This window comes from Melospiza melodia, chromosome 24, assembly GCF_035770615.1.
Source record: "Melospiza melodia melodia isolate bMelMel2 chromosome 24, bMelMel2.pri, whole genome shotgun sequence".
Lineage (NCBI taxonomy): Eukaryota > Metazoa > Chordata > Aves > Passeriformes > Passerellidae > Melospiza > Melospiza melodia.
In genome coordinates, this window is record NC_086217.1 from 3,007,207 (window position 1) to 3,022,224 (window position 15,018).

Here is a 15,018-nt window from a genome sequence, read left to right on the forward strand (position 1 = left end):
CTGGTAGAGAGAAGCACCTTTGCACTCTTCACCTGCTCCCAACAAAAGCACGCTGTTTGCAGCAGGCACCCAGGTGTGGCCATTGCTGTGAACTCCAATCCTATTCCCAGCCCTACTAAGAAGGGATGATCACCTGCGTGTGAAAATCTGCCCATGTTTCACAGGCGTCCCAGTCCTGTCATGTTCACTGCTCAACACCAGGAGCAGTTTGCTTAAGAGCACCAAGCCCAGAGGAGCAGGACAACACACACCAGCCCTCCACTTTGACACCGTCCATCCCATCTCGGTACCTTGGAAGGGTTAACCCGCGGCTTTGCGCGGCGCTGCTGCTGCTCGGTGTGGCGCAGCCCGCTAAACCAGAGCTGCAATAATCTTGTTCCTTTACCTTTGTAAAGGAGGCAGCGAGGAGATCGTGTGGCACCTGATGGCCAGGATCCCTGCAGCGACTGTGCAGGTCGGGCTGCCCAGGGGAAAAGGTGTCCTGCAGCCTGGGGCAGCAGGTGGACGAAAGCCATGGGGTCTGCAGCCCCACTGGAGAGTCCTCTCCCGTAGGCAGGCACCCAGGGAGATGTGAGGGGAGCCAGGAATCTGCTGGACAAACTCAAAAGTTGGACAGAGCAGCTGGGAACAGAGAAGAGCTGTGCTTCTGCCTTTTTTTGCAGGTTTGCTGTTGCCGGGGAGAGGTTTTAGGCTGTTATCCAGCTAATTCACACCACAGAGACAAGCACTTGAATTAGTTGCATTATCTGCGCCCAGCTAAATTGGACAAAGGATTAAAGTGTGCTGAGCACCACCACCGTGATTTGCATCTCAGAGCCCCTTCCCACGGGCCCCCTCTGCTCCCAGCCTTTTTTTTTTTTTTTTTTTTTTCACTCTCTGGCTGTGAGCCAGGCAGCATAAGAGCCCTGTTTACAGAAATGATGCCTAGGTTAATATTGCAAAAGACTTCATCAAAGGCTGTAGTCGCTACTGAAGCCGAGGGGTCTGACCGTGGGCCATGAGCTGACCGGGCTGCGCGCACAGGGGATGAGCCGCAGCCACGCGGCACCGCCCTCCGTTTGACAAAGTCGGGTCTCAGCCTGAGGTATGAAACTAACCTTCTGCCACCATAGCATATTTGAAATAACGAGCAAAATCAAACTATTATTCGTGTCTAAAGCTGCACACAAAACCTCAATGCAGCTGTTGTTTTAGGGAAAAAACACTACTGGAGTGCTAAGAAAATATTGCGCTGTGCATTGACCTTATAGGCACTTTTTCTGAGCTCATCCAGCTGCCAGAGATTATTATTTTATGCATGTTTATTCATGTGGAGAGGATGCAGAATGCTATTGCTATATGTTTCTGTCAGTCTCAGAGAAATCCAAACTGGGATCTCTCAGAAGCAGCTCTAGATCTAGAGAGGTAAAGCGAAAGCCTATCTGCCATCACTGGATTCTAATTAATTAATGGCCTTTAAAATATTTTTTCACCACCAGCACTTTGTACGTAGGTGTAGCTCTCCTGAAAGGTTCACACTGAGCTCTGCTGTGACACAGAACCTTTATAGGTTTCTATTTTGCTTGGCATTTGCAGTTTTTCCTCCTCGGCAGGGGACTGAGTGACCTTAGCAATTGCCAGCAAGGGGACTCCATATGATGAAAGCAGGTGAAAGGGAAAATAAGGGCGGAACTAGGTAAAGCCAATTCATACCTCAGAGGAGGTGTGGTCCTGTCCTCTACCTGGCTGTGGTCACAGTCTTGTGAAATATAAAAGGAGAAGGCAGCGGTTTCTAAAACAATCTGGTGCCAGGATCCTGTAGTGAGAAGGAAGGGAGGTGCTGGAAGAAATGCAGAGCAAGAAGTCAAGAGTGTCAGCTGGGAAAGGTGTGGGACTCACCGGTGCTCTGAGCCTCAGGAACACCATCAGCTCTTCCCTGAAGGCCTGTTCACTGGGCTGAGGGTTGTGTGGTAGCTGCACTCCCTTCCCCAGCAGACTGGCTGAGAGGAGAACGGAGCTATCATGTCCCAAGGAGAAGCAGCAGGACGTGGCACTGCCAAGCCCCAGGACCAGGGATGGGCATGGATGGTCCTGCTGGCCGCAGTGGTGCTGCAGGGGCTGACGCTGGGCTTCCCCCCCTGCATTGGCATCTTCTTCACGGACCTCCAGCACGAGTTCCAGGCCAGCAACAGCGAGACATCGTGGTTCCCGTCCATCATGGTGGCCGTGCTGCACGGAGGGGGTGAGTGATGGCAGGGAATGGCCTCTTCCACCTCCTGCCCTTGTGCTGTTGGTGGGGGGATGTAATTCAGCGTTCCATTAAGGCGGGTGGTGGAAGGGACTGGCTGTTGGGCAGTACACAGCATTTCCAAGACACTTGGATCCCACAGTCCAAAGCTAAATGTCCACAGATTCCACGCTGCCTTTTGTCAGTCTCAGAGTCAGCCAAGACCCTTGGTCAAAGAAGGCAAACCTCTTTCTCAGCCCAGTTTTTCCACATCAGCAAAAACACAGTTATTTCTCACAGAAGCTCTTTGAATAAGCCAGCACATAGTGCTGGAGCTGCGGTGCTTTCTTGGTTCATCTTGTCCACGAGAGCACATCTCCTTCCAAATGCCACATGACAGCTCTGTTCTTTGTGGCTGAAGAGATGCCAAAAGCTGAGCTCCTCAGTGCTGCCAGCTGAGGCAAAGCCTTAAAAGCAGCTCCTTGGGCGGTGGCACGGAGCGCACACCTACGCAGGCATCAGGGTGGATGTGAGCAGGGCTGGATCGGTGCAGAATGTGGGTCAGGCAGCACCTATGGCTGCAGGGCTGGAAGGAGCATTGTGCTCTGTGGATACTGGAGTGAATCACTGGTTTTCCCCTCACAAAAAACATGGGAGCAGCGCAGGGCAGTGGTCCCAGATTCCACACAGAGATGTGGGGATTCTTTTTCTGCAGAGAGAAAACTAAATCCCCAGCAGCTCAAGGACTTCCCAATGAGTGGTCTGTGCTTCGTGACCCATGCAAATTCTGTGCTTATTTGATAAATAGACAACCCAAACCCCACCAGGCAACAGAAGGAAAATTCCCGGTGTTGCCCATGTTTCCAAGCTTCTCCTTGAGTTCATTCCTGCTCCCTTCCAATGCTGGTGAAAGTTGATACTACATTATAAAGCAAAAAAACAACCCCAGAGCCCTGAGTCACGCTGATGTGAAGGCTATGGCAGGTTCAGTCTGTACCATGCAGGATATGGCTAGCAGCCACCTGCATGGAACTGAGAGTTTGCACCTTAGCAGAAACAGCTGGGTCCAGAATATCAAGATGCAGATGGAAAGAGATGTCAAGGGAAGCGACAAGGGGAGGAATCACCACTGAGAGTAGGCAGAAATAAAGCAGTATCCTCGGGGCTTGGAATTTGGAAGCTGTTGGGCATTCCCCATCCTGCTTTCCAGCCCCTGTGATCCTTCTGTCATTAGTGGGGAGGATCCAACTGGGACCTGCTGGCTCTGGGAAACGGTCTCAGAAGCAGCTTGGTCCCAGCATGTCCAGGAAGGACAACTCTGGCAGTATCCACAAGAATGTCAATTATCCTGTCGTTTTTAATGAAGTAATTGTTGTGTAGGAGGCTAGAACCACTATAAAAGGTAATACAATGACAGCCAATACATAGATCCAAAAGTTATAAATTAGATAAGGAAAGAATAGCTTTGTGTTGATATTCACAATAGAATTTGTCAGGCCACAGCCAGAAAGTTGTACTTTGCTTGCCAGTTATGTCTCCTATTGCAGGGTGTTAGAGCACAGGAGGATTTATGCTTTTCCCCAGTAGAAGGAGGCAGCAGTAACATAAACCAGAAGACAAAAAAACCCCAAAGTAAACAGAGATCAAAGCTTCCCTCTCAGGCCAAGCACATATGGCTTTTGCTGCAACTTCTGACCTCCTTTGGAGAGGGCCAGGCTTTACTTGATTCAAGTTCTCCAGTTACATTTCAGCACTTAAATCTTTCCCAAAATTGCATGCTGTTGTCACTAGTATCCCTTAAAGGTGCCACTCGCTTTTCTTCACATTTATTCCTTTTAGTTCAGAGGAACTGAAGGGGAAAAAAATTTATTTGTTGCAAAAATTGGAAGAGAAAGGGAAATGGGCAGAGCAGCCTGTTCCCAGAGCAGTCAGTACTGGGAGAAGGTTCCATGCAGGAGAGCTATGGAAGGAAATGGGGAAGGGCACAGGGCAAACAATAGCTCATAATTCAGCCAAACATATTCCATTATCGGTGCTGTGTTCCTAGGTAAAAGCCATTAGTGATTATTCTGTTATAAGATAATTTGAGAGACCTAGGGTGCTACATCTGTGTCCAAAAGGGAATTTCAGGCCACTACAGGTTCCTGCTCTTAGATATCCATGCACACGGAACACTCCGCACTAACTCATATAAATGCGGCAATTTTGTTGATATTATTGCAAAAGAAAGCACAAAAGCCCCAGGCAAGTGAGAAATAACATTTGAAACCCAGACAACAAGTAACCAGGAACTAATCACAACAAACCCTTATGGTTTTTAGAGTCAACCTCATTATTTTATAGTGCTCAATTTATGCCTTCTTGGGCTAGTTAAACAGCAGTACCATCCTTAATGTCTTCAGCAGGAGGAAAAAAATAATCCAGTCACATTTGCTGGACACTTTTTCAAAGGCCACTGAAGTCTAAGGTGAAAATCTCCCAAGCAGATCAAAATACAGACAGCTGCACTCCTAATTTTAATAATGTTCCACTGTTCACTTGACTGTGTGGATTTTATTTCAAACCAGATGTTGATTTAGGTCACAAATATGCCACAGGTTATATTCCCTACACTGACTGACTCCTAATTCTGCAGCTTACAGTCATTTTGCATTTGCTTCCATAACCTTAAGTGTTCAGAATTGGGAAAAATGTTAATAAAACCTGGAAAACCTTGAGGATTCTTGAGGGAAAGGAAAAGAAACTACCTTCAGATCTTCTTCTCCCAGAGAATGCAGAGAGAAGCACCTTCCCCACTGGCAGGCTGCAGATGTGATCTAATCTTTCCCTGCCCCAAAATGAAGGATGTTAATGTCATTAACAAACAAGTAATTTCTCATAATCTCATGGAATTCACCAGAAGTCCCGTTCCAAGGGTTTTAATGAAAATCCATCACATCCTACTTGATGGTCAAAATCCCAGCAGATGACAGTCGTCACCTCAGCCAACAAGCTGGCCAAGCACTTGGGAGGATCACAGAAAATATTTTCTCTTCCCGTCTCCCCCACTACATTAAGCTGCTGGGAAAACCTTCAGGGTCTCTAGACTACATAATTTGATAATTGCAGCAGTCCAGCAGGTACAAAATACTTCCTTCATCCCTAACTGCTTCCCTTTTCCTTCTTTACTTCCAGGGCCCCTGTGCAGCATCCTGGTGAAGCGGTTTGGCTGCAGGTTCGTGGTGATGCTGGGAGGGCTGCTCAGCGGGCTGGGAATGGTGTCCAGCTCCTTCTGCAAGTCCATCAGCCAGCTGTACCTCACAGCTGGCCTCATCACTGGTACGTACTGGAGAGCAGGGAAACTCAGCTGCTGTGCTGGAGATGGGAAGTGGGAGAGCCCCAGCTAAGTGGTCACATTTTTCCACTCATCTGTGAAACAGGAGAACTCAACAGCCTCCCAGCACAGCAGAAATCCTACAGCCACTAGACTTGGCCTTCACACCCCTTTAGCATACACCTCACCCACTCAAGCTCACTGGGAAGTGCTTCTCTCTGGAAAAAGCTACAGATCTCCAGAGGGTAAAATGGAGAAAAAGGATGTCTGTTCTTTTTAGTAGCTTCTCAGCCTTTTGTCTTTCAAGAAGGGAGGGGTTTTGTTGTTTTTCCAATCTTGGAACATAATGTGTTGCGATAATGTCCTTCTCAGGTTCCCTGAGCTTGCGTTTCACCACTCCCAAACTGGGGGAGAACGGAGACATCTTTTTCTAACAAAAGACCCTGTTGGTTTTGAACAGAAGTAACAGATGGGAACTCTTCCTTTCCAAATATTTCTCCTATGTAACTGACATTCAACTCTTGGTTTTCAATAACACAGAGAAATTAATTCCTTACTCTGTAGCCATTCCTGCTGGATCTTGCAAGTTAAGCAGTGGCCACTGCTTTGAGAAAAAAACAAACAACTCCTTGAGCCCTGATGAAAGCATCAGGAAAGCAGCACTGCTCATTGCATGTGGAATAAAATCCAAGCTTTTAATGAACAATTCCATAGCAACTTAAGAATTGCACGGTGTCCCAGAAAAACGTCAGTTTAGATCAGTATATTTACTATACCCAAGAACACAAATAGTTTAATTTACACATAACAACCTTCTTCATCCTGGTGTGGGGTTTCTGAGTATTAATCAATCCCTGGGGGCTATGTGGCCTGGCAGGTCAGAAAATGCTTCAATGGCAGATGAAATCATCTGTGGGTACACCGTGAATTTGGGCTCTTTTCCCCCTTTAAGACAACAAAGAAAGATCATTTATTCTCATCTTTAGGTCTGGGATCATGTTTCAGCTTCCAGGCAGGAGTGACTGTGCTGGGCTATTACTTTGTGCGGTGGCGAACGCTGGCCAATGCCGTGGCCTCCACCGGGGTCTCCCTCGGCTTCACGCTGTGGCCACTGGTGTCTCAGTACTTGCTGGATGAGATGGGCTGGAGAAACACCTTCCTCATCTTTGGAGGAATACTGCTGAACGGCTGTGTTTGTGGAGCCATCATGAGACCCATTCAGCTGGCATCAGGGTCACTTCCACAGTCTGCCAAGCCCGAAGAGGAGCCAGGGAGCAGAGCAGAAGAGACACAGCTGTCCAATGGAGCATCTCCTCACCACCCCACACTCCAGGAGCACACCAAAAGGACAAAATGCTTCCAGATGCTGCAGAAGTACCTGGCTTTTGACATCTTCTGTCAAAACAAAGGTTACCAGATTTACACTATTGGAGTAACCTGGATGATGATGGGGTTTGCCTTACCCCATGTCTACCTTGTGCCTTATGCCATCCACAACGGGGTGGAGGAGCGCAAGGCAGCCCTCCTCATCTCCGTCATCGGGCTCATCAACATCTTCATCCGCCCTTTCACAGGGCTGCTCTCGGGACACAGAGTCTTCACGGGAAGGCGCATCTACCTGTTCAGCCTGGCCGTGCTCCTCTGCGGGCTCAGCAACTTCATCTGTGTCATCTCAGCTGAGTTCAGCGTGCTCATCCTCTACTGCGTCATCCTCAGCATAGCCATGAGCGGCGTCGGGGCGCTCACCTTCCAGGTGCTGATGGATGTGGTGGAGATGGACAGGTTCTCCAGTGCTCTAGGGCTCTTCACCATCCTAGAGAGCACCACCCTCCTCATCGGGGCCCCGCTCACAGGTGAGAGAGGCTATGAAGCCTGGCTGGGGGAAAGGTGGTGGTTTGGAAACTGGTGGCAAGTGCTTGGGAGCATCAAGAAGAGGAATTAGGGAGTTTCCAGACCCTTGGTGTAGGTGAGTTATGCAAAGGGAGCAGTATAAAAGGTGCGGTTGGAAAAGAATCATCAGCCTCTTTTGACAGCTGGAAAGTAATTTCAACAGCTGCATTGAGATCACAGTGAAAAAGTTACTCACTTGGTATGTGATCTGATACATATGGGAGCAACAACAGCTTTTTTCCAGTGGCAAGAAGCCAACAGGAATAACTATGAACTTTTTCACCTTTTTACCAGTTTGCATTGCTTTATCCATGAAGTCTCAAGAAATTGTGAACATCCCATTAAATGAATTATTTGTGTTCACAATTATTACCACTCCTACATTATTCAAAAGCCCCACAGTAAAAGCTTCTGTTCAGTCTTCTTTCCAAGTTCTGGAACATATTAATTTTTCTCTGGAGACAAGAAAGGAGCTAGTTAAGACTCTCAGTCTAATAAATTATTCACAGTTCACTCCAAATGGCACTAAGTGACCTGTCCAAGACACACCTGCTCCTGCAGTCAATTGAAAAGACCAACAAATAACAAATGTCAACCTGAGCATGTCAGCCTCAGTTCATGCTTTAGTTCTCTTCTCCAGACAATGAATTGTGGCTCCTCAGTAGGAAAATTGTGTCTGGTTCAATAATGTGGTGGTAACATGCAGTGTATTTCATGGTACTCCCTGCCATTAGCGTGTCAGTCGCTTTTCTCAAAGAGCAAAAAAGTCCCTTCTTGGTCATCACTGACAGGAGCAGCAGATGGGCAAAAAAAAAGCACAGTAAAAGCAGCTCCATTTCAGTCCTAAAATCTGCTATAGAAAAGTACACCATGGAAAGAAACATCACCAATCTTGACTGAAAAATACAAGCAAATAAACATTATTCCAGTATTTCCATATTGATAAGCAGCCTTATGATGATGGAAGGCATGGTGTATTTGGCCTAAGTATCACTTTTCCATCTCTAATATTAGTGTTAAATGACTCCCTCTATATCTCATGTTTCTAAATGGTTTATACTGAGGTCACTTTATGTTAGTCATAATCTTGGTGTGCTGTGAATTTCCTTATCCTTCATTAAACAGGATTAGAGACAAATGTTCAGTTTGGAGACCTTACTATGTAAGTTTCTGAGCTACTTCTCTATCTAGTTGTTCTATTTTCTGCCCCAGGACATAATAGGGTCACTCATTCCAAAAGCCACTGAGTGGCAGTGGCACAAGGGTTCTCTGCTGAGCAAATGAAATGAAGCAGCAGGTTGGGGAAAAATTACAATTTCCTTTCTTTCCTGATTTCTGTGTGTATTGAGAAATACTTTCTACAGAAGTATCACCTGACTTGTGACTACAAATAAAAACTAAACAACCACTAGAATCCAGAGAAGAGAACTTAACTCATGAGAGAATTCTTGTCTTTTGTATATGGCAGTTTGCTGAACGATTCAGGTTTAACGTGCATGTAAATGAATGCCTTCAGTGCCTCTTCTCTTTGGCTAAGCTTTGATTTCTATTCCAGGTTTCCTGGTAGACATAACCAGTGATTTCCACTACGTCTTCTACACCTCCAGCTTCTTCCTGATATCAGCTGCATTATTTATGGGGCTCAGCTTCTGTGCTCTGGAAAAAAAAAACAAATTGAGAGAGGCTTCCAAAGCACATTTGGACAATCCCTCCAGATATCAGTACAGTGAAATGTCAACAGAACCAAAGGCTGTAAGTCAATCCCCTCCAGCAGTTGAGTACATCACAAGCATATGAAAATAAAGACGGGGGGAAAAGTGCAACACCATGAAGTGGTCTGTACAAACCAACACATGGCCCAACACTGATGGCAGATCAGAAAAAACCAGTCTGCTTTCCACTACTGTCATCCTCCTTCTGCACTTGCACTCCATAGGGCCTTGTCAGACCCCAAGACAGAGATCCAGACCACGGGCCCAGCACAGAACCCAGCATCAGCCAAGGAGATGAAGCACAAAGAGATGTGAGCTCTCCTAAAGCAAACCATAGGATAACAGCCATGGGACCCAGCAGCAGGACACAAAAGCTGGCATAGTTCAATTGGGTTAAGTCACCACCTTTAAGAAGTCCCTGGAATTTCACAAGCACATTCCAGTTGGAAGTGCTGGATAACACATATTAATGGGTAGTTCTTCCCAAAGAAATATTGTTGCCTCTTCTGCATATGCAATTTTGGTGCACAGGCTTCCTGTTTGCTTCCCATGCTGGGGGTGGCAAGTCAAACATTTCCACAGGAAGTGTGTTATTATTTTCCACATCTCTAAATGTTATACAAAAGCAGCTGGATGGGTTGTAGAACTCAGACAAATCTCTAGTAAGATCAACTATTTTCTCCTATGAAGCATACACAGGAGTTCTTCATGCCAAGGACAGTTTCAAAGCCTCAAAATTTAACTCCAGAGCCTCAAAAAAAAAAAAAAACCCAAAAAAACAACCCACCATGCCTTGGAGTGCCTACGTTGTATAACTACTGATATCTCAAGTTTAATATATCATAAAAGAGAATTCATGGCTCATGTAAACACACTTCAGCATTAACTGGAACCCATTTGGGGCAGGGAGAGTGATATTAGACCTAAGAAAAAGGATATGCATCCTTTTATAGGGCAAAATACAAAGCAATTGTAGTTCCTCTTTGTGGAGATCAGTTCAACTCTTAAGTCTTACACTTTTGAGCCCAATTACACCAGCATTCTCATTATAGAAAACTTTGTACAAACATAACTTATATTTCTTACAAGCACAAGCAGAACTTAAAAAGAAATCCATGGGGAAAGCATACAGAGAAAAGCCAGTGTTGCTGACTTTCTATCCATACAGCCTCGACTGTAAGTGGCATTCTCTGCCACATCCCCAGGATTTAGGCTTGTCCCTGTCAATGGCTGCAGCAGGAGCTCAATCTGTTCATATTCTGTGTCATCCCTGATCCAACAGATGTGGGTAACAGCTCGTGAAGCATGTGGATAAGGATAACCCAACACATCAGAACAATCAAAAAGATGGAAGCACAAAATGGGAGTGAAACAGAAGTAACAGCTTTCAATAATGCAGTGCCTGTGTAAGAACTGTTATATCAAACTCAGCTGCAGTGCTTCTCTGGAGAACTGATCCATCACATTCCCAGTGACAAACCCCCAGCTGTCATTATAGCTCCCCAGACAAAACAAACCAACCAATTTAAAAAACCCCACTCTGGATGACTCCAAGGTCTTCAGAGACTGTGATGGCTTCACAGGTGGCTTTTACTCAGAAGGGCTCCTGCTCCCACAGCTCAGGATCTTCTCAAGTACTGCCCTGGTATCACAGACCCAGGAGGATTTGCATTTCCTGATCAAACCTATACTTAAATAAGATGGTTAGGGGGAGATATACATATCTAATCTCTCATCTCATGTGTTTATTAACTTATGTAATGCTTACATGGTTCATAACTATGAAGTAAACAGAGATTGGTGCTTCTCAGTTTACCAAAAGAGACTGCTGTACATTCCTAGGAAAATGAGGGAGCTTTCTCACAAAAAAGCAATAAAAAGGGATTAAGTCCCAAATTTCTTCTAGCTATTGCAAATAAAAAGCTAAGCAGCTGAATAGGCTGTCATTTTCTCTGTGTGTAATTCCTAAATTTTAAATTCTTTCACCTTTCTATATTCCCTTTCTGTTTTCTTACAGAAATATGAGGTTATGTAGCCCCAGATCCTACCACTGCTACAAATGTCCTGAGCAAAACAGGCAAGATATGGTGTAAGCTACAATCCATCAAAATTTCTCACAAGAAACAAAGGTTGGGTGAAGGAGCAATGGAAGGCACCTCCTGCATGGAGCCAATTGATCCACCTGTAATGCTTTTGCCTTGGTTGCTTCATAAAAAAGGAAATATACAGGGCAAAACAAAAAAATCTTCACCAACTGAAGCTGACACAGAGATCAGCTCCTCCTACACCAAGGCAAAGAAACCTGTTTTGATCATTTCTTGATTGTGCAAGATAATTTAGGATGGAAGGCAAGGACAGTGCTTTTCAGAAGGGCTTTTTGATACTCCCAGACTTATCACTGGGGTCACTGGGACTTATTCACAGGTGCAGAGGGAGGTTTCTGGGAAGAAAAACAACCAATTCACAACCCTGTTATTTTAACATTTCTCAAGTTGCTGACTGAAACCTTTCTAATAGAACTCAAGCCTGAAAACAGGGTTGTCCCCTTGGTTAATTTAGACCCTTTAAAAGTAATCCACAACCCACAGGTTTGAAGCAAATCCTCAGCAGACAAGTAGCAACATTTTATGCTGTGTTTCCACAGGTGAATAGGATGTCTTAGTTCCCATAACAGAGAAACAGCCCCCTCCTCTCCTTTCCATGGATCTCCTCTCCCATGTGTGTCTCCAAGCTGAGCTCCAAGCTGCCTTGAGCAGGAGCTTGGCAAAGGATAACAGGAGTGACCTGAGCATGCTACAGAACAATAAATATTCCCCCTCAGAGGGATCCTACAGGGGCAGCAACACTCAGTCCTCAGGAGTCTTGGGGACCCTCATTATTCAATGCCTTTCCACACGGCAGCTGCAGCCTCACTGAAGCAGTTTCTTTACCATCTGCAGAGAGTAAAACAACCCTGGCTTTAATTCGGGACAAACACTAATAACTCAGCCAGGTTACAAATCTCTGAGAAATAGCAGAGCCACAAAAATTGACCAGAATGAAATGTTCCTTGCTCCCCATGTCCCCTCTTGCCCCTCCCCTGCTCCCTTTATCATTGAAGATATTCTGCAAGACCATTGCAAGATAAGCATTTTGGAAAGAAGCACCTTTCCTCACTGAAATGAAACATTCACAGTGGGAAATTCACACTGAAGTATTGCAAGATCATGATCCTTAAAAGCTAAGATTCCCTGCCAGGGTAATACTTGGAAAATTCAATATTAATGATTTATATTTAATAGCAATAAACCCCAAATAAAGGTTACAGCAATCTTACACACTCTAAGACACCTCTGAAGTGCAAAATCACCTTATTTAAGAGCTTGGCTTGCTGTTTGCAGACACAGCTAGTAGCTATAAGAAAAGAAACAACTAAAAATTAAAATTTCCTGAATTCTGGCTTTGGTGTGCTATGGAAGTCACCAGAACAGCCCCTGGAGCTGTGACTACCCTGGCTAGACCAGCCCCTGCTCTGGGAACTGCTCTGGCAAACAGCCAGTGCTTGGAGCACTCAGACCATTAAACTCTACAGCCAATATTGGGTGGGTAAATGCAGTTCTTACAAACAGAAGTAATCGCATTTTTCCTTTTTAAACACAGTTCTCCCCCCTTATTAGTCAATCCCAGCAGTGCTCTGTTTGTATGGACTAGCTGCCTGTGTTTGCTTTCTCTGCCCTGCTTTCCCACATTACTCATTCGCCTTCTATTTAATGACAGATGAGCCTTTAAACTATAGCAACACTTACCACTTACAAAGGCACACATTAGAAGACATTTCTTACTACAGTAGCAAAACATTCTAACATAGACACATTTTGTAGCACCTTTGCTGATCATTTTCAGATATACTCAAATATGCAGATAAAAATGCATGTATATATTTAGACATACACATAAATACATAACGACTTCAGTTGATAATCATGCTAAGAGCTGAAGCTATTACCACTTAGCCTGACTTAAACTTTTATACCAGGTAGAAATAAATATCTTCCCTTTCATGTTCTGTGTCTTCCCACGCCATTACAATGTTAAAAAATTCAGCATTACTGCATTCAGTGAAGCTTCTTTGCTCATCCTTCTATTCAATGTAGTCATGGGCAGATATTTCAGTGCCCTCAGCTGTGTGGGTTAGCAGCCCACCACTCTTGTCACTGGTGCCATGTGGATCAGTCCATGACTAATTTGCTTGATATGAAAATCAATTGTATTTGAGATAACACAAAAGACAACATATTCTCACGGCCTGTTCCTTGCCTTATCCACACAGGAACAGCCATGCACGTAATTGCTTCAATAAAAGCAGTACAAATTTCTGCAGAGTCTACTCCCACAATTTATGATCTTTATTAACCTTTACCTTCAATATTTACACAACATGCACCATAACTGAACCCTCTTGCAGCACGTAAAACTGTGGTGGTTTCACTGAGTTGTTACTTCAAGACAAGGGAATTGCTCTGCTCTGTGCCCAAAGCATTGTACAACCAAGATGGAATTGTGAGATGCAAAGCTGTGTTTCGTGTCAGGTACAAACAGGTGATGTGTGTAGTTGTGAATGTGAAATGTGTGGACCCCGACAATGGGAGAGCTGTGAATTCTAATAATAACTGAGGAAAATAAAGCATGGAAAAAGGCCTTTGAACTCATCTTTTGTTTGCAATTAACCCTGGTTGATTTAGGAGCATTGGAATTAAGGTGTTAAAGATGTTGCTTTTGGCTTGCATTTAATCTATGCAATAATAACCTTTTGTAGTATAATTTTAGAATATTACTTGTATCCTTGAAACTATAGCTTTGGAATATATATAAAGGAAATATGCTTATCTCATACCTTATTGAAGCAGAGAAAAACAGCTTGAGAAAGGAAGATGAACATCACCTCAAGGGTTTATGGTTTCAACCAAAGGGAAGCTGGACATCACTGTTATGAGATTTATAGTCTCTGCAATTAAAAGGTGGACACACATCTGGGGAGCTGGACCCCATCAGATGGGAGTCGTCTTTCTTCTTTCAGAAACTGGACCGTCACCATCTGGGGAAACTCCTTTGAGATACATCCTGAGAAATTAAAATCACAATAGTGTATAGAATTGTGATGTAATAATTTGGAATAAAAACTGCTGATGAGTAAAAGACTGGAAATAGAAACTGCTGAAAAACAACTGATAAGTATCCCTATAAATACCTGTAACCATCAATTATCGGTGTGCAGCTGGAAGGAAAACTTCCCCCACTGTACTCAGCGCTGTATTGCTCATACTTTACCACATTAAATAATAAATTGATTGCTGCTTGAATATTGGCCTAGTCAAGCTTCTTATTCATAACAGAATCACCTGCTGCTCTTTTAATTCACTCCCTGGCTTTGTTTCATTTTTCCCCTCCAGATAATTTCCCTCACTGCGCAAGTATTGTGCCCTGTTTTTACCTTTTCTCCCTCAGCTTCATGTATTGCAATCCCGTTATTTAAACTGGAACTGATCCAGGAGCAGCACTGCAGCAAGGACAACAGCATTGGGATGGAACAGCAAAACATACACAGAGGTGAAAATTATTTAAGTAATCAGTGGGGAAAGGTTAGCTGCTCTGCAAAACCAAGCATTTTAACAGCAAAGCACTGCCATATAATGAGACAGTCAAATATCTCAACACAGGCTCATTTATTTTTATATAAAGTATATAATTATATATCATGTATTTAGAAAGAGACAGAGACGCGGAGCAGGCACCACCTCATCGCCTGAGACTACAGTTGCCCCCCGCCCACAAAATGGCGGCCGCTCCCGCGCCTCCTGAGGGGAGATGGCACCGCCCTGTCCCGCCCCCAAAATGGCGGCGGGCGGGCTGCTCCTGCC

The 15,018-nt window shown here is 44.7% G+C and overlaps 1 protein-coding gene and 1 long non-coding RNA gene across 3 annotated transcripts; one reads left to right on the plus strand and one right to left on the minus strand.

The window, feature by feature from the left end:
* Nucleotides 1-1,456: 1,456 nt before the first annotated feature.
* Nucleotides 1,457-11,057, plus strand: SLC16A5 (solute carrier family 16 member 5). 2 transcript variants are annotated; one of them, XM_063175766.1, is made up of 5 exons: nt 1,457-2,221; nt 5,381-5,524; nt 6,506-6,928; nt 7,094-7,372; nt 8,965-11,057. In XM_063175766.1, exons 1-5 carry the CDS (start codon nt 2,002-2,004, stop codon nt 9,204-9,206), a joined length of 1,308 nt encoding a protein of 435 aa, XP_063031836.1. In that variant the 5' UTR covers nt 1,457-2,001; the 3' UTR covers nt 9,207-11,057. The 2 variants fall into 2 exon arrangements, with proteins under 2 accessions (XP_063031836.1, XP_063031834.1); XM_063175764.1 differs by having other exon boundaries at nt 1,460-2,221; nt 6,506-7,372.
* LOC134428785 (uncharacterized) lies at nt 6,194-14,917 on the minus strand. Its single transcript, XR_010030459.1, has 3 exons — nt 14,592-14,917; nt 13,995-14,221; nt 6,194-9,065 (listed from the first exon to the last, which is right to left on the minus strand). It is a non-coding gene; the product is annotated as an uncharacterized LOC134428785 (long non-coding RNA).
* Nucleotides 14,918-15,018: the final 101 nt, after the last annotated feature.